The sequence below is a fragment of the Anas platyrhynchos genome, chromosome 29, assembly GCF_047663525.1.
Source record: "Anas platyrhynchos isolate ZD024472 breed Pekin duck chromosome 29, IASCAAS_PekinDuck_T2T, whole genome shotgun sequence".
Classification (NCBI taxonomy): Eukaryota; Metazoa; Chordata; class Aves; order Anseriformes; family Anatidae; genus Anas; species Anas platyrhynchos.
In genome coordinates, this window is record NC_092615.1 from 4,288,041 (window position 1) to 4,305,978 (window position 17,938).

The window sequence follows — 17,938 nt, forward strand, 5'->3', positions numbered from 1 at the left end:
GGCTGGGCTGCAGTGGAGGAAGCTCAGGCTGAGGGATGCAGCCGTGAGCCCGCTGCCCCCAGGCTGGTCCTGCACCCACTGGGGACAGGGATCAGGGCAGGAGGGGGGCCCTGACCACAGAGGTGTGCAGATCCCAGCAAGGCTGCCCTGCTGTACACCTCCCCTGCAGGCTGCCACGCAGTACACACAGAAACAGCCCGTCCTACTCAAAACGTCCCCTTTATTTCAGCTGCGGATGAAAGGGGGAAGGAGGCACTTGGTGGTGGTGGCTGGTGATGGGCGCGGGCGCAACCTGGCCCAGCTGCGGGATGCTGCGTGGCACTGCTGGGGCTGCCACCCGGCCCTGGTGGCCTGGGGCTGTGGCAGGGGTGGCCCAAGGGGCCCTGGCTGCCCAGCAGGGCAGAGGCTGGCCTGACAGCATGGGGGGGTCCCGGGCAGGCGCTGAGCCTGCTCCACTACACGTCCGTAGCAGGGCCCCACTCGTAGCCTTCGTCCTGGTCCGAGTCATCTCTGGCTCGCGTGAATCTCTTCCTCACAGCCTCGTGCTCGTACTCCCTGGGGGACAAGGGGCTGCGGTGATGCCTCTGCGACTTGGTCAGCAGAGAGGGTCACCGCCGTGCAGGACCAGGCTGCGCAGAGCTGGCACCGATCCCCCCCCTGGGGTGTGGGGTACCTGATGCTGCTGTGCTGCCTCCACTGTCCCTGCGGGTGCTGCTCTGTCACCTGTGTAACAAGAGACAGGCATCAGAGGTGGCCAGGCATGATTTGTGCCCAGCACGGGGCTGGGCTGTGTTTCCCCACAGGAAAACATTCCAAGGCACCAAGGACCCTGCAGAGCTGGAGGTGACAGCCCTCCTCCCGCCAGTACCACAGTAAGATAGGAATTCACCCCCACGGGTGGGTTCTGGGCCCCCCCTGCCCCACCAGCCCCTGCTGCAGGTTTGGGGTGCCCACCTGCTCGCTCAGCCCATGGCTGGGGTACGTCTGTGCCGGCTCAGAGGAGCGGGCCAGGGCGGGCTGGTCGTAGGCGTCCTCTGCCTCGCCGTCGGTGTAGGCACCTGCCTCGCCATCCGTGTCGTCGTAGTCGCTGTTGGCGTGGCTGTCACAGGTCAGGTAGCCCGAGGCTGCCCTGCTTGGTGGGTTCAGCAGGTCCAGGCTGTCCTCCAGAGCCACGTCCACCTGTGGGGAGGGGATGAAGGAGACCTGGGACCCTGGGCATGGAGAGGACGGACACGCAGCCCCACAGGGCCCTGGCACCGTTACCCACCTGCCCCCCTGCAAGGCTGAGTCTTGCCCCGAGGGACCCCCTGCCCCGTACCTGCTCTGCTGCCGTCCAAACAGGCTGGCTCTGCTGCGTCCTGATGATCTCCTTGATCTGCTCGTACCAGGCGTTGCCGCTGCCGCTGAGGCTGATGGTGGCAGTGAAGAGGTGGCTGCAGTACTTCTTCATCTTGGTGGCCTGGGCGTAGAGGCGCCGGGAGCTCTTCCTGGATTCGGGCGCCAGCCACTGGCGCATGGCCTTGATGCCCTGCCGGCTCTCCGGCTCACAAAACACCACCACGGGGTAGTACTGCACGTAGTTGAGGCGCTCCACAGCCAAGGGGGTGATGTCCAGCAGAGCGTGCTTGTCCTGGGGCAGGGCACCAGCACTCAGCCCGCTGGGGGCAGTGCTGGAGGCAGGGGGCTCCCTGAGGGCTCCCCCTGCCTGGCCCTGGCCCACCCGGCCCCTGGGGACGTGGGGAAGATCTTCCAGGCTCTCACCTTTTCTGCGATTTGCCGCACCGAGTCCAACTTGATGACCTTGGATGATGTCCCATCTCGGGGCACGCTTGCTGCAGGACAAGGAGACGGGCGTGAGAGCAGCTGGGGCAGCTGTGACACCCCCTGCAGTCCCAGCCGGGGTCTGGCCATGGGGCTCTGACCCTCCAAGGGGGATGTCTGCAGCTGGCTTGCCCCACGCTGTGTGGGGAGAGGGTGCTTGAGTCCAGGAGGGAGTTGGGGTGTCACGAGGGGGCAACGAGGCAGGATCTGAGCAATCAGTAAAGAGCTCCCACGGCCACCAGCACCAAGGGCCCAGCTGCTGAACACAATTCACCCCGGTGTGGGGGGCACTCACGGGCAATCTCAAACAGCGCCGGCAGCTCCGTGCTCAGCTTCTGCATGGCGATGTCCGCGATGGGGCCCAGGATCACCACCGGCCGCTTGAAGTTGGCTGTGGGGTGAACACAGAGCGGCTCAGGGAGGCTGGGAGCACGGGCAGCCCCAGGTCTGATGACCCCTGGCGGGGTCTGGCTGACGCAGTGCTGTGCCCACCTTCCTTCAGAACCACCTTCTCGTACGGGGGGTAATGGCCCTGCTTCGTGAGGGCAGACAGATCCTCCCGGCTCTTCCGCAGCATCTTCTTGGCTCCCCGCAGGCCTCGTAGCTTCCAGAACTCGGCCCGTGCCCCTGAGGGATTGCTGCCGGATGAGGCTTTCAGCACTGACTCCAGACTGGCGATCTGCTCGGCCCTGGGAGGGGAAAGGGCTCAGAATTCTGACTGGATTTATTCGGTAGCCTGGCTGCATGGGGCTGTGGAGGCCCCTTCCCTCCAGGACCTCAGACAAGCAGAGCATCAACCACCCCAACCTGCCCTGGGCACCAAGAAGGTTTTTCACCATCTAGTGCTTCCCACCACCACTCCATCTGCCCCTGCCCTGCCTCTTACTGGGGCCACCATCCACATTCCTCTCATCCCCTGCCCCCTGCTCACCCTACCCCCATTTCTGGCTCTGTGCCTACCTGCTCTGGTTGGGGATGATGCCCTTGTCCTGCTCCTGCAGGTCCCTGCCCACGCGCACGGCCAGCCAGTTCCCCAGCTTGCCCCGGTATATGGTGTCCAGCACGTGGAAGATGTCCCCACGGGCAAAGCTGAGCCCTGACGGCGTGTCCTTCTCGTAGTCAAAATGTGTCCGGATGTAGAACGAGTCACCCACGTTGGACGAGATCATCTTTCTGAAAACTGGAGCCCGGGTGAAAAGGACCATCAGGGAAGAGGAGGTTGAGGAGGCATTAGGGGTACAGGAAGGTGCTGGAGGGATTTAGGAACAAGCTGGGCTGGCCAGGATCCTCCACAGCAGCCCTTGATGCCAAAGAGGGCAGTGGGGGCACCTTATCTACGTGTGGTGCTCTTGGGCATGCTGGGGACAGCGGGACCCGACCCCCCAGCACACACTGGCCCCTCTGGGCTGAGCCACGGTGCCAGAAAGCCCCGTGCTCCTGGATGCCAAGGCACAGACTGCACACCAGGATGGTCCGGTCCCCTCCCATCACCTCTCAGAAGGAGGAGAAGGGTGTGGGGAAAAAGGACCACCCTGAGGGGCAGAAAGAGCCGTGGGGCATCGAGCTGCTCTGATGCTTGCTGAGAGAAGACAGAGGATGGAGAGAGAGAAGCCCGGGATGACAGCAGCTGTCACTCACTGTCCTGCTTGCTCTGGATCCGCAGCGTGATGTCCTCACCCGGCGGCAGCTTCAAGAGGTACTGCACGGCCTCCTCGCGGGTCAGGTTCTGGAAACTGGTGTCGTTCGCCTGCCGTGGAGAAACGCTCAGACACGACCCACCGGTAGGACAGAGGGATGGGGTTCCAGCAGGGTTTTGGGGACTGCAGTGCCCAGAGCAGGGTGGGAGAGGGAACTGCTCCGTGCCACCCAAGTGCCTCCCACAAGCCCTGGGTGACCCTGGGGACAGCCCCTCTGGGTGGCACCTGCACCCTGCGGGGTGCCAGCACAGTGCTGGGGACAGGACTGGGTACCTGCAGGATCTGGTCCCCTTCCTGGATGCCCTGGCTGTCGGCCGGGCTCCCCTCCTGCACGCCCGACACGAAGATTCCCACGTCGTTCCCGCCAGCCAGCCGCAGCCCCACGCTCTTGGCCTTCACGAACTGCACGATCCTGGTGTCGGGGCTGTACCTGCCATGGGGGAGGCTGCAGTGAGCCCGGCAGTGAGGCAGGGACACGCCGGTGGTCACTGATTCCGAGACCCTAACCCTGCCCTGGCGCAGCTCCCATCTGCCCAGCCCTTCCCCACCAGCCCCTGCAGACGCACCCGTTCTTGCAGGCAGCTTGGGCAGCGGGGCTGGTGCGGGGGCTGTGGTGGCCGTCCCCCTCCACAGCTTCCAGCACATCTGCAGGGAAGGAGGACACGTCCAGGAGGTGGTGGTGGCTGTGCTTGGACAGCCCAGAGCCCGCTCAGTGCCCTCAGCTCTCCCCAGCCTGATTCAAGCTCACCCACCATGGCCCAGAGCATCGTGTGTGTTCGTGTTGGTTGCGGCGTTCTTGCTCGCTCGTCTCCTCTCTCTGGAACAGAGTCAGGCAGGATTTAGGGTGGCCACGGAGGTGGGTGCTGGATCAGCACAGGCAGGCAGAGCCTGCAGTGCTGAGCAGGCAGCAGGGACAGCGGGGCAAGCTGGGGACCAAAATGCAGTGCCACCTTCATGGTGAGCTGGCTCCAGGACAGAGGAGAAAAAGCCACTCCAGATGGGCAGAGAGCATGGGGGGTCTGGTGGTCAGTGAGGGAAAGAGGGGCTGATGGGGACGCAGGGACAGGGGCAAGGCAGGGCTTACGGTGGTGAATTCATCCTGGCAGCAGCTGGAAGTCGTGGGGAGGTCTGGGGGGATGGCGGGTGGGACACGTCAGACTCAATGTCAGAGATATCTGCAGCAACCGAAGGGGAGACACACTGGTGACCATCCAGTCCTCACGCTGAGCATTGGGACCCCGGTGCTGTCGCCCTGTCCCCTTACCGTCCATCCGGGAGCTGTCACTCTGGATGTCTTCCATGTCAGGGATGTTGACCAGGAACTGCCGGTGGTCCCGGAGGACGAGCAGGGTCAGGGTCCCCTCTGTCCGCTCAATCAGCTGCTGCGTGTCGGCCAGGGACATGTCCTCGCTGGCCACCCCGTTGATCTGGAGGGGCAGAGCAAGAAGGCCTCAGTGCACTCGCTCCTGGGAAAGCTGTTCCCAGGAAAACCCCACTTCTTATGGGGACGCTCCTACCACTGTATCCCCAGGTCCCTTCCCATCTCTGCTGGCCTCAGCCCCAGCTTTTGTTTCCTTCAGAGTCACTTTGGCTCTGGTTCCCAGTGGCCACTGGTTTGCCTGGCCTGTGTGTGCAAACAAAGCACCTCCATCCCTCTGTTCTATCCTCCCCAAATTCCTTAAGCACCATTTCACCTGGCACGCCCTGAACACCCGAGCTGCTTGCTGACTGCTCTCCCAGCAGGGACACCCACACGCAGCACGGGACCAGTGCCACAGGGACAGGAGGAGGCTGGTGACCCCACGGTGGCAGCAGGATGAGCCGCCGTCCCCAGCTGAACACCACTGCTTTAACCAAACAACCTCAGCATCCTGGGGACCTGGCCCTAGGGAACAACTGGGGCAGGATGCGGGCACCAGATGGAGCTGCTTCCAGCCCAGGAGCTGTCACAGCTGGCCAGGAGAAGCATGCCCTCACCTTGTCCCCCGCGGAGACACTGCTCAGGGACAAGACACCCAACCCAGGGGAAACAAGTCCCTGTGCTCCCCTTGGGACCCCGCACCTTCAGGATGAGGTCTCCCTCCTGCAAGGAGCTGCCCTTCGCCGCCAGCCCGCTCTCCACGATGTGCTTGATGAAGAGCTGACTTCCCAGCTTCAGGCCGTACTCTGCAGCACAGAGAGCCCGTGACAGCGCTGGAGCCGGGCAGAAGCAGGACCCGCCGGGGGCTCCTCCTGCCACCATCCCCACAAGCCCACCCCAGCTCCCACTGGGCATCTGCAAGCCCCAGAGCTGAGCTCTGCCACCCTTTGGGGGCAGGCCAGGCGGGCTCAGTGCCCCCAGAGCACGTGGCCACTGCTCAGGTGATGACCCAGGGACGGAGGGGTCAGGGAGGCCCTACCTTCACTCTCCTTCTTCTTCACCAGGACTGACGTGATGGGCTTCATCAGCACATCCTGGTGCGGCAGCCGCTTGAACCCCGACACCAGGTCCAGCCCGTTGGTGTCCCCTTCGTGGCCGAAGCCGTTGGTGGAGCGGCGCCGGCTGTAGCCCCTGCGATCTGAGCCGCTGTCGGGGCTCTGCCTCCAGTGGCCGCTGTCCTGGCTTCGTCTCCGGCTGCGGGACACCGACTTGTGCTGGCGGCGGTCATCCCGGTGGTGACCAGAGCTCCTCTCGCTGGACGAGTCCCCGTCATAGCCCCGGCTGTGGTCCAGGTCATCGCGGGAGCGGTGCTGCCGGGTGCTGCGCAGGGCCAGATCCCCACCACGCAACCCGTCGTCCTCATCCGAGTCGTAGCGCCGCTGCACCGCGGGGGACCCAGGGCCACTCTTGCTCACGGGAAGGTGAATTTTCTTCTGTCTTTTCAGCGTCTGCAGGCAGAAACGGAGAAGGAAGGGATGGTGAATGAGGCTGTCTCTGCTCCATGCTCCTACAGCAATGTCCCAGCCCAGAACAGGAGCCCTGGGCACCCCGGGGGAGCAGAGCACAGTGCTGCAGCGGCTGCAAGAGGAGCAGGGCTTTGCCCAGCACCACCACCCACCCCAGACACAGCCACAGCAAGGTGGGGACAAGCATGGAGCAGTCCCACCGCGGGGCACACTCACAATGTTGGCGATCTTGCCGCAGGTCTTAAGCGTCTGGATGGCGAAGGAGGACGAGGCGTTGTCCATGGAGAGGCCGTTGACCATCACGATCTGATCCTTCCTCCTGCGAAGGGAACACAGCCACGGCTCTGCCCCAGCTGCAACCCTCAGCCCGGGGGGGGGTTGGCAGGGCAGCAAGGGCAGCTTTGCCCCAGGGGGACCCCATCCTCCAGTCCTCCAGTGAGGACGCCCTGTGTCCCCATGTCCCTGTGAACTCACTGGAGCTGGCCGAACGCTGGTCCCCCAGCCACCACATCGGACACAATCACCGCGGTGTCCCCGGTCACCTTGTTGGGACGGTCCCGGCCTCCCGAAACGGCAAAACCAAAGCCCCGTTGAGGGTCCTAGCGGGGATGAGCAGAGAGGGGATCAGACCCTGACCCCGTGCCACCGTCCCGCGGCCGTCCCAAGGCCACGCTCACCTTGCTGAGCGTCACGGTGTGCTGCTCCCAGATCACCATCTCCTCCATGGCGGCCACCTGCCAACACAAATGAGGGGGGGTGAGCGCTGAGGCTGACCGATGCCTCTGCTCCTGCCCGTGGGCCGGAGGTACAAATCGGCTCCGGTTCCTCTCCGCAACCGCTGGCCCCTTCCCGAGTCCCGCTTTGGGCTGCAACAGAGGTGAGGCGAGCGCTTGCAGCATCAGCTGAGCTGCAGGCACCGGGGACCACAAGGGTGAAGGGGGACAGAGCCCCCTGCAGTGCCCAGGCACCCACCCAGGGCACTGGGACCGGTGGCTGGGACACTCCCCGTGCAGGAGCGTGCCCAAAACCCAGAGCTGGCTCTGTGCGGAGTGAAACCCCCTCCAGTGAGCACCGGGGACATCCAGCTCTGTTCCCTTGGACGTGTGGCCACGGAAAGAGAGGTTTTAGGCAGAGCAGGTAGGTTGGGGACCTTTCCCCATAGCTGGAGCCACCCTTTGTGTTTTTTTTCGGTGAGGGGCACCCTCTGCCTTCACCCTTTGTTTTTTTTTCCCAGGTTTTCCCCAAATCCAAGAGTTTCTGACAGACAAGCCTCATCGGGATGTTCATCCCAGCTGAAACGCTGCCCTGCACAGGGCATGGGATCAGGATCCCCCTCCAGCAGCTCCCAGTGCCCCCAAGAGACGCAGGATCCACGCGCCGTGCAGGGAAAATCCCCAGAAACAAAGCCGCAGAACCTGGCACGGGGCGGTGGCTCCCACAGCTGTGTTTTACAACCTCTATCTCAAGGGTCATCTGGATACGGAAAAACAAACTGAAAGCGCCAGGCAATGCCGTGATGGAGCAGCTGCAGCCACCCCGCAGACAGCCCCAGCCTCCTGCTCGGGGTGCAGGACGTGGCACGAGGCTCCCGCTGCCCCCACTGTGCCCAGGGCACCCCACAGCCCCCCGATGCCAGGCAGGGCAGGGGGCACGGTGACTGGCGACAGAAGCGCGTGGTTTTATCCGTGATGAGGAAATCACGGAGAGGCCCCACCGCCGTCCTGCTGCGCCACGGGGCTGGGCCAGCAAGCAGCCCGGCACGGTGCCACGGCCACCCCACAGCTCCCCACGGCCAGCGGCCGGGTGGGACGGAGCCGATTTGGGACAGAGCCGATTTGGGACGGAGCTGACCCGGGTGGGACGGAGCTGACCCGTGTGGGACGGAGCTGACCCGGGTGGGATAGAGCTGACCCCACCGCCCGACCCCGACCCCGCCGCGGTGACCTCCCCGGGGTTCCCCAGTCCCGCCCGGGCGCGCAGCGCACCTGGAACCGCACGGCCATGCTGAACGTCCCGGGGGGCGGCCAGGGACCCTCGGGGGGCGCCGCTGCACCGGCACCGGCACGGCCCGGCCCGGCACGGTACGATACGGCACGGTATGGCCCGGCCCCGGCCGCCTCCCGCCGCACCGCACCCGGCCCCGGGGCGTGCCCAGGTAGGGCCGGGCGGGCGGGCACGGGGCGCGCTGGGGAACCGGAGCCTCGGTACCCCCCCGGCACGGCACGGCACGGCATGGCACGGCCAGGACACGGCTCGGCACAGCCCGTGGTGGCAGCTCGGCGGGGGGAGACCTCCCCGAGTGTTGGCAGTGTAGGATCCAGGTGCCCAACAGCTCTGCCCTGAGAGCTCTCCTGGGCGCCAATACCCCAACGGCTCTGCCATGGCAAAAGCCCCCATTTCTGGCCCTACTGTGGTGTGTCCCCATCCTGTGCCAACCACACGCCCCCCAGGTGCTGTGGGGTTGTCCCAGCCCCCGTCACAAATCGGCTGCTCTGAGCCCCGCCGCGGACCCCCTGAATTGACACCGCACGGCTGGAATCCTACAGCCCCACTGGGAATCCCCACAGGGCAGTTCCAGCAGGACGGGGGCACCTGAGATGAGCGTTGACACCCATGGAGAGCACCTAGAGCCACGCTGATGGGGCTGGCAGTGGGCTCAGGGGCAAGCACGCAGCCCCAGCTGCACCAAAATAGCCCCAAAATGTGGCAGGGTGGCCGGCAGCGCAGCAGGCAGGGGTAATCATTCACCCGGGCCCAGGAACGAGCTGGCTGAGAGCGCAGGGCAGAGTCCGGGAGGGTGTCCCATGCTGCCCGGCCTCACCAGCCACCAACACCAGCCCCCGTGCCCAGCCGCTGGCGCTTGACACCCAGGGACGTGTGGGGCTGCAGGGCTGGCTGGGGTCAGGCAGGATCCTGGCTCGGTGGTGTCACGGTCCTGTCCCCCCGCACTGTCCCCATGTCGTGGTGGTGGGGAGGTTTCCTGCTGGATCAGAGGCAGCTGCGTCACCAGCATCACCTGGTTGGTGCTTACGGGGCCCCCCGACACCCACAGGTGACAAGGCAGGACCCACAGGTCCCAACAGACCCCACAGGCCATGGGACAGCCGGTGTCCCCCCCTGCAGGTGACGGCTCATGCTCCATGCTGTCCCCTCGCCAGCCCCACGCCCCCGTCCCATCACCGGGACTCAGTGAATCAGTCCCACGCCTGCGTCCTGCAGCTCTCCGTGGCCTTGGTGGGGCCAGGGTGGGGGCGGCCAGGGGGACAGCATGGGGACAGCAGCAGCTCACCAGGCAGTGCCTGCGGGGACACCCAGCCCTGGTCCTGCCCTCGGACTTCCCCGGGGGCCCTGCCCCGAGCCAAAGGCCGAGGCTGGCAGCCGGAGGAGCCGGCTCTGCAGGTTTCCAACAGAAACCAGCCCGCACCCGAAATGGCCCCGCCAGGAGAGGCAGTTTCTGGGCCGAGCTGACCGTGGCCCAACCCGATGCACCCAGCCCCATGCACCGGGAGCCCCGTGGGAGCCCCGTGGGAACCCCATGGGAACCCCACACGCCCCCCTCGCACCATTCTGGTCTCCCCTGGGGCTGGCTCCCCGTGTCCCAGCCAGTTCTGCCAAAATCACTCATCCCTCATCCAGCCCCGGCTGTGCAGGAAGGGTCCGTGCCCTGCCGGCAGCCCCCCAGCACCTCCCCAAACCCAGCCCCACCTGCGTCCCGGTGGGCTGATCCTGTTTTCCCCCCCCATACAGGTGCTGGGGAGCGCTGCCCCGGCCGGGTGTAAACGGGTGGGATGGAGGCATGGGAAAGGGAAGCACAACCTCCAGCCCCAGTGCGCAGAGCCTGGTGGCAGGGTCCCCGCTCCGTGTCCCCAAGCCCACAGGGTGAGAGCCGCAGCACCCCAACGAGGGCTCTGCACCGTGCCCTGCTCAAGTCCCCCCCCCCAGCATGTAGAGACCCCCAGGGCCTCTCCTCCTGCTCCGTCCGTGTGCTCAGGGCAGGACCCCAGGAGGGTCCCCAGCCCCTGTCCCTCCCGGGGCTGCCGGGCAGGGGTGACCCCCGGTCCCATCCCCGTCCCCCAGGACTCACCCAGCGGTGGCTCAGCCCCAGCGGAGGCTGGATCCGACCAGGAAGGAGCTGAGCTCTGGGGCTGGTGGCAGCGGTGTCACTCCCGGGTGCCTTGCGTAACCCTTTGTGGGCCAGACGCTGCCTGCAGGAGGGAGAGGGCAGGGGGAAGGGGTCCCTGGGCAGCTCCAGCGGGCACAGCGGGTGCTGTAGGGGGGCTGTCCCTGCTGTCCCCCCCTGGGCTGGTGGCTCGGCCACGTCCACTCGTGTCTCACCCATCCCCAGGCACGGACAGGAGGCACGGGATGCTCGGGGGCACTGGGGGTGGCAGTGCCCAAGCAGGGGTCCCTTCCTCCCAGCCTGACCCCCTCCAAGGAGCTGGGGGGGGGGGCTCCACACCACCCGCACTGCCCTGACCCCCCAGACCCCCCCCGGGCTGTCCCTGGGGACCGAACATCCTCACCCAGCGCCACCCGAAGGACCAGGGACAGCAGCCCCGCGGGGACACCCAGCCCTGGGGGGGGGGCTGCCCACCGGGGGCTGCCTCCCCCTTCCCTCCCCGACCCCTTCCCTTTGCCCCCACCTCGCTGCCGGCCGGGGCTCCTTGCTCCTGCTTCCCGGGGGGATCCCGGCCACGGAGCCCAGCTCCACACCGCGGCTCCGGGTCCAGGAGTCAGCCCGGGCCCTGTACCGGGGGTGCTGCGGCAGCTCCGAGCCCTTCTCCCCCCCGGCATCCCGGGGGGCCCAGACCCTGCGGAACCCCCCCGCCGCCAGCCACCAGCCCGGGGCCATGGTGCTGAGCGCGGGGTCTCAGCGGCGGGCCCGCAGCCACCCAGGGGAGGCCGGGGCAGCTCCCGGTGCCTCCCCCCCCGCCGCCGCTCCCCTCCCAGCAGCTCCGCAGCCCCGGGGCACGGCGTGGGGAGGGCAGCGCCTCCCGGAGGCCTCCCGGGCTCCCCTCCCCCGAGACCCCGCTGCCGTCCCCCGGCCTCCCCCCTGTGCCTGGTGCCCGGTGCCCCCCCCCCGTTCAACCTCACGGAGCCCCCCCCAGGCCCACCCCAGGCCCCCGCCGCCGTTGCCATGGCGACGTCCGGGCCCTCCCGGCCCGCAGGGGGCAGCACCGGCCCCCGCCGCTCCGGCCCCGCCGGGCCCCGGCCTCTCCCCCCCCCACCTCCCCGCCCCCTCCGCCCTCCCGTCCATGGGCCCCGCCGCTCCCAGGCTGCTCAGCGACGGCGGCGGCGGCCGGAGCCGGGAGCAGCGCGGCGGAGGAGGAGGAGGAGGAGGAGGAGGAAGGGGGGGGCGGCACGGGCCCGGCCTCGGCCTGCCCCGGGCCTGTCCGCGCCCTCGGAGGCCGCCATGGAGCTGGAGGTGCCCGAGGAGGCGGCGGAGGGCTCGGCCGCGGCGGGGGCCGGTGCCGGCGCCATCAGCCCGGAGGGCCCGGACGCGGCAGGAGGTAACGGGCACTGCCCCGCCGGGGGGCGCCGGCCCCGCGCGGAGCCCTCAGAGCCCCCCCCCGGCCCGTGTCCGCCTCCCCTTTCCCCCCCCCCCTTCAGCCCGCAGTGGTTCAGCCCAGCCCCCCCCCCCCCCCATCCCCTCCCCACACCGGGTGCGGGTGGTGCCTCGCTGCCCCCCCCCCTCCCACCTCACCCGGGGGGGTTCCGCTGTCCCCCTTCTTCTCCCCCCCCCCAGTGCCGCGTGGTGCGCTCCGGCCGCCGCCCCCTGCAGTGGGGGGCTCGGAATGGTTCCGTCCGCGCGGGGGGGGGCTCTCGGGGGTCGGGGCTGCTCTGGGGGGCGCCGCCTCGTACCGGGCCCTGGACCCCCACCCCCAACGCCACCCCCGGGGCTCATTTTGGGGTCGGGAACCCCTTTTAGGAGCTTGTTTTGGGGGTCGGGGACCCCTTTGGGGGCTCATTTTGGGTCCGGGAATCTCTTTGGGAACTCGTTTGGGGGCCAGGGACCCCTTTAGGGCCTCGTTTTGGGGCCTGGGACCCCCTTAGGAGCTCATTTTGGGGCTGGGGACCCCTTTTAGGAGCTTGTTTCGGGGCTGGGGACCCCTTTGGGGTCTCGTTTTGGGGCTGGGGGGGCCGTTTGGGAGCCAAACCAGGCCCCTCAGCCCCGGCCCCGCTGCTGACAGCGGCTCCCGGGGGGTTCCCAAATGGTTTTTGGAAGGGGACCCTCGCCGGCAGCAGGGAGCTGGGGGTCGGCGAGGATCCGCAGCCGCTCGGCTTGGGGAGGCCTCGTGGAGGCCTCGGGACGTGTCCTGAGGAAGAAAACCTTCAGGGCCGGCAGCCGGGCGCATTGGTGGCCATGCAGGGCTGACCCGTCCCGTCCTGAGAGCCTCGCCGTGGGGTTTTCGAAGGTGTTGTAACTGTTGTGGTTGAAAAAAAGGAATTTCAAAACCTGCCGCCTGTAAATGGCCGCTGCGCCCCTTCCTGAACGCGCTCGCTCTGAGGAGCTGCAGGGGGCTGAAGGAGCCGTGCTGGGGGGGTTTGGGGGCTCTGTGGACCCCTTGGGGCTGGGATATCCCGTCCCCAGGCGGCTGGGTGAGGAGGGGTCGCTGTCCTGCTGCCTGTGCTGGCAGGGCTGGAGGCCGGGGGTTCGCCTTGCTGGAGAGCTGTCGGCACAAACTGACAGCAGGGCTGCCCCCCGCCCCTCTCCTCGCAGAGCTGGGGTCTGGAAATCCTCGTCCCAGGAGGGAAGAGGAGTTGACTTACGATTTCTTTCCATTCCTCCTGTCTTCCCGTTGCGTGGGTTGCGGCCTGCCCTTCACTTACGGCTTAGAGCCTGGGCAGAAGCCTACAGCACGTTCCTTGGGGCCGAGGTCCCCAGGTTTAGGGACTGGAGCGATGTCACAGCGGTGTCTGTGCCCTGGCCCTGCAGCCGTCTCCCCGTGCCCGCAGCAGAGACCCCAGCCAGGTGCGGTGGGTGCAGATGGAGCCCCCAAGACCAGCCAGGAGAGTGCAGGTTGTGACACGAGGAGCAGCGCCACGGCTCTTCCCTCTTTGCCACGATAACCACAAAGTGACTTCTGAAGGGCTGCTGAAAGCATTTTATTATTTTTTTTTTTCCTAGTGAGCAGATTAGAGATAAAGGAAGAATTCCACCCCGTGGGGCACGAGCAGCTCGATCCATACCAACGTGATGGAGAGGGAAATTGGAGAGAGCTTATCAGCTTGAGGAAAAATCAAATGTAAACATCATCCCCAGCATGATTATGGTTCACAGCTTAGTTGGGTGTCACGTGCCTCTTCCCTGTGAAATGGTGCTAGCGAAGATGATGACAGGGGGAGTCAGCTAGGCAAAAACACGCAGAAAAACACCCTGTGCCTTGAACTTCTGGAGACCCTGCAGTTACTTCACAGTCAATAAGTCACAGCTCAGCTGCAGGCAAGGGGAGGAAAGCAGCGAAAATGGCATTCGGGCTGCTCCAGCAAATTAATTGGCCTTTAAGATGCGACCGGGCTGGGAATGTTCAGGGAAGCTGGGACCGTGGGGGTCGGGAGGGGTGCGAGGGGCAGTCCTGTCGGGTGTCCGGCCAGGCTGGAGCACCAGTGGAGGGGAGCGATCGATGTAAGATTGATCTAATTGCAATCAGCAGGCACTGGGCCTGCCCACGTGCCCCGGTTGGCTCGCTGAGCGTCTCCAGGAGGGCTCCCCCGGGAGCACCCAGCGCGTGGTTTGGGACCGATTTTCGAAGCGAATCGCTGACACGACCGTTGTGGGCTCTCGCCAGATGCACAACCTTAAATACAGTTTTCCCATATAAGGTGGCTGCAGCCTGGAAAGCAGAAGCAGGAATTCCAGCGCTCTCTTTTTTTTCCCCAACACGTCGTTCAGACGCAGCCGGCTGAGTCCCGAAATAGGTCTGCCGAGGCTGGGCGCTACCCCGACGAAGGCGCGGGGAGCTGCTCTCATCACATGCTGCTCCCGGCTTTGTCGCATTCGATTATTCCCTCTTTGGGCTGCCGAGCACGTTCCTGCGACCCCGTATTAATCTGTGGAGCCCCGGCAGGTGCCTCGTGCCCAACCTCACCGCTGTACCTGCTCCGGGAGCACGGGGCCGGTGCCATCTGCACGTAGGGGAGCTTCAGGAGATCCCTGGGATCAGTTAACCCGCACGCTGCACCTTTTGTACCATGCAGGGGAACATCAGCAGTGGAGCTGGAGGGAAAACGCGTGCCAGCTGCTAGCACGGCGAGGGCTGGGAGTGTTTGGGTGGCGGTGACCTTCAGCAGCCTGGTTCGCACGCCCCGCTGCCGGGGAGGGCAGGGGGGTGGCTGTGTTTGAGCTCACAGATAGCAGCAGAACAGGAGAAGAAGTCCCGGGGGGGGGTTTCCTGTTTCCCAAACCCAGGTCTCTTACTTATTTATTTTTAAATCCTGGTGGTCCCCTTTAAATTCAGTTTTCGTTTGGTGATCCAGCTGACGGAGCCGCTTCCCTTCTGCTGCCTCCCAAGCTGTTGTCTCCTAGGCCTGCGAGCTGGGTCGCTTCGTGGACGTGCCGAAGAACGGGATTGATCTCGGTCAGATTGTGCTGGACGTGGGGAACCACGGACGTGGGGCCAGGCAGAAGCTGATTTTGGCAGAGCCACAGGCTCCCAGCTGGGAGCTGCTGCAGGGGGACAGCCCTCCACGGCGCTTGCTGCGTCCTCACCCATCCATGGCTGGTGCAGGCACCGAGAGGAGCACAACATTGTCGTTTCCTATAAGTCGTTGGCAAAGCCGTGCTGCTGGCACCAGCACCTTCTCCCTGTTTGCTGCCTGCTGATGGTTGCACCGCTCTGCCTTCAACAAACAGGCGCAGCCGCTCGCCTATTCCCCCGAGGGGAGGATGCTGCGAGGAAGGCGCGTGCCGTGCCCCCTGCCTGTGTGCAGCCGCTTCCACAGCGATCACACAACGGGAGCCCAGCTGAAAGGTAAATCAAGGCACTGCGAGGGATGCTGAGCAGAAGGCCGTTTGATGCTGGAATTGAAGCGCAAAAGTGCAGGGAAGAAGAGGGTGAAGTTAAAAGCGATGGTCTGCGAGAAGTGAATTTGGTCCTCGTCTGTATCAGCGCCGAGTTTCTCAGCAGAGCGCCCAGCATCGCTCGCCTGCCCGCCTGGGTCACTGCGTGCTGAAAGGAAAAGCCTGTCCTGGCTTCTCAGGCTTCCCACCTCCTCTCTGAGCGCTTTGGAGGCTGTGGCAGGGGCGGCTGGCCTCTCCGAGCAGCCCTGAAAGAGCCACTGACGATAAGGTGACGTTGTGGTTTTTCCTCCTTTAGGTAGGTCTCCGAAATGCTTTGTTCCTAGGCAGCCTGGCACTCGTCGTGTCTTTCAGCGTTTGCCAGTAGCCGAGTTAACCTCAGAACTTTTCTGGGAAACGTTTTCTGTAATTAAAAAGCTAAAAGCAATCAGAGCAGCATTTCTGTCACTTTGTCTCTCCGCACCCACGTGTTTGAGCAGAAGACGCTGTCAACCCCTAATTAAGTGTCGTTGTCTTCCATCGTGTGTTTTTGCGGCTTCCCCGGCGTACGTGTGGGTTTTTGCACTGGCTTGTGGTGAATAACCCAGGCTGAGTCAGAGCACGTGCTGCAGCGGCGAGGAGGAAATCGGGAGGCCCCGGTGCCCTCGGTTACCCTGGGGCTCACGGCTCGTCCCATGGCGTTGTGCCTCGCTCACCTCGCACCTCTGCAGCAGCTCGCTGCAAGCCTGCACCTTGGCTTCTCTTCCCCCTTTCCTTGAAGAAAGCAAAGCCACCGCTCTGTCCTAGCGCTGTTTAAAGGCTGCAGATGCCTCAAACTTAGAGTCAGCGCGCAGCGTGAATGGGTCTCTTCAATGTTTCCTGGTGCCCAGGAAGAGGCTGTGATTCTGAGGACGGGCAGCGTTATTTTACAGCGTGGAGACCCAACCTGACAGACTGCAAATGGCTGCAACGAGAACTGCCCCTGGATAATTGCACGGATCCGGAGCTGCAGAAAGCGAACCTCACAATGCCCAATCACCGCCTGCACGGCTGGGATCCGGAGCGAGGAACGGGGGGGGGGCACAGCCCTCCTCTCGTCTGTAATTAGCAGAATCTGCATGTTCTCTCTGCGGAAATTGCTGCTTGCTATGAAACTTGGAGAGGGTGGGGAAGGCTCCCGGGGAGAGAACAGAAGCGGGAAGCCAGCTGCCTGCCCGGGGTCGGTGCCGCTGCTGCTGTGGGAAGGAAGTGGACATGTGGGGTGCTGCCACCCGTAGCTGCTCCGGCACAGGCAGCGGTGTCACAGCCTGGGGACTGTCACAATTCCAGCCTGGGCACATTTGCTGCTGCTTCTGGAGGAGCCTGGGGATGTGCTGGGCATGGGCACGCTGCAAGCGTGGGGAACTTGTTGCCGACCAAACCCCCGGTGCTCAAAAGCAGCTTCTCACTTTACTGCACGATGTTACATCTCTCACATCTCTCCCCACCGTTCAGGGCCACGATGTTTAATTCGGTTTCCACCTGTGCTCTGGCTGCTCGGGGTTTGTGCTCGGTGGCAGCTGCTGAGCCATGCTCTGGCGTGGGGCTCGCTGGCTCCTGCAGACCTGGCTCTGAGGGTCCCCGTAGCAAAGCAGGGATTTTCCTGTCATTTAAACTTGCGGTGCTTCCTCTGATGGAGCTCTGTCAAACTTTTGGCTATTTAACCCATTCTGTGTCCCTATACTATGGTAGACATTACAAATTTCTTCTTTGGGTCTTCTGTTCTGAGGATGCTTTGAGTTAGGTGCGTGTCTGCTCCTTTACAGAATTTAGTAGTTAAGAGTAACTCCCCAGCTGTTTCATTGCTTTGTTTGTTTTTTGTTTGATTTTTTGTTTGTTTGTTTGTTTTCCATAGGATGCAGCGAGATCTGCTCTTGAGCCCAGGTAGCTGTGTTCACGCAGCCGTTTGCAGGGCTGGTGTTGGCAGCCACGCACCCCAGGCTCAGCACACGTCGGGTGCTGCCCTTCAGAACAAGCGCTTGGGATGTGCTGGGCCCTGCTGTGACCACGTTAGGATCCTGCAGGAGTAGAATTAACCAGGATTATTTCCTCCCTTCCATTTGCTGCCTGGCAAGCTGCTGTTTCAATTGCCAGTTCCACCTTTCTCTCCCCATTGGCGTTGGCTGTGCTCAGCGGCTGCTTTGTTTTGAGTTAAGGTCTGGATCTGCGGGGGCTGGTGACACAGCCTGATGGAATTGAGGGCTGGCATGGCAAACACGGGGAATTTCAATTAAAATAGCATCGTCTGCGAAGTCACTCCCGTGTAAGTTCAAACCTGATGTGTGGGCTTGCTTCCAGCCTCCCTGCCCAGGGCTGGGTGCCCACCCCGCGTGCCATCGAGCATCGAGGGTCTCTGAGCCCCTGGTGGGGCAGGAAGGATGGGGAGCAATGAGCACTGCTGTTAGACCACGTGTTTAGCACAGAGGTAACGTGGTTGCCTTATTCTGTTCTCCCTTTCCTGCCTTAATCTGTTCTCCCTTTCCTGCAGAGTCCCAGC

The 17,938-nt window shown here is 64.5% G+C and overlaps 2 protein-coding genes across 10 annotated transcripts in view; one reads left to right on the forward strand and one right to left on the reverse strand.

Annotated features, from left to right (window-relative positions):
* Positions 1-200: 200 nt before the first annotated feature.
* TJP3 (tight junction protein 3) lies at positions 201-11,435 on the reverse strand. 2 transcript variants are annotated; one of them, XM_038169297.2, is made up of 21 exons: positions 11,048-11,435; positions 10,489-10,609; positions 7,082-7,138; positions 6,879-7,003; positions 6,621-6,723; positions 5,918-6,386; positions 5,581-5,684; positions 4,783-4,945; positions 4,603-4,693; positions 4,271-4,335; positions 4,085-4,163; positions 3,792-3,948; positions 3,460-3,568; positions 2,782-3,001; positions 2,314-2,510; positions 2,117-2,212; positions 1,762-1,832; positions 1,319-1,630; positions 955-1,179; positions 674-723; positions 201-555 (listed from the first exon to the last, which is right to left on the reverse strand). In XM_038169297.2, the coding sequence occupies exons 1-21, from the start codon at positions 11,254-11,256 to the stop codon at positions 456-458; spliced, it is 3,123 nt and encodes a 1,040-aa protein (XP_038025225.2). In that variant the 5' UTR covers positions 11,257-11,435; the 3' UTR covers positions 201-455. The 2 variants fall into 2 exon arrangements, with proteins under 2 accessions (XP_038025225.2, XP_038025224.2); XM_038169296.2 differs by lacking the exons at positions 10,489-10,609; positions 11,048-11,435 and adding an exon at positions 8,390-8,453.
* A 198-nt stretch (positions 11,436-11,633) lies between these two features.
* The window catches only part of PIP5K1C (phosphatidylinositol-4-phosphate 5-kinase type 1 gamma), a 39,038-nt gene continuing 32,733 nt past the window's right edge, over positions 11,634-17,938 (forward strand). For 4 of the 8 annotated variants that reach the window (XM_072029306.1, XM_072029308.1, XM_027472288.3 and 1 more), the window contains exon 1: positions 11,635-11,914. In XM_072029306.1, coding sequence (XP_071885407.1) covers positions 11,818-11,914 — 97 coding nt within the window. In that variant the 5' untranslated portion in view covers positions 11,635-11,817. Of the gene's footprint in view, positions 11,915-17,938 lie in introns of all 8 variants that reach the window. The other 4 variants (XM_072029310.1, XM_027472292.3, XM_072029307.1 and 1 more) reach the window with 3 other exon arrangements.

Bases quoted from the DNA above. Each gene is read 5' to 3' on its own strand.
- TJP3 (XM_038169297.2), bottom strand. From the start codon at position 11,256: ATGGCCCCGGGCTGGTGGCTGGCGGCGGGGGGGTTCCGCAGGGTCTGG. The intron at 1,833-2,116 runs GTGAGTGCCCCC...CTTGTCCTGCAG, and splicing joins GGCGCTGTTTGAGATTGCCC to CAAGCGTGCCCCGAGATGGG. The intron at 1,631-1,761 runs GTGAGAGCCTGG...GCCCTGCCCCAG, and splicing joins TGCGGCAAATCGCAGAAAAG to GACAAGCACGCTCTGCTGGA.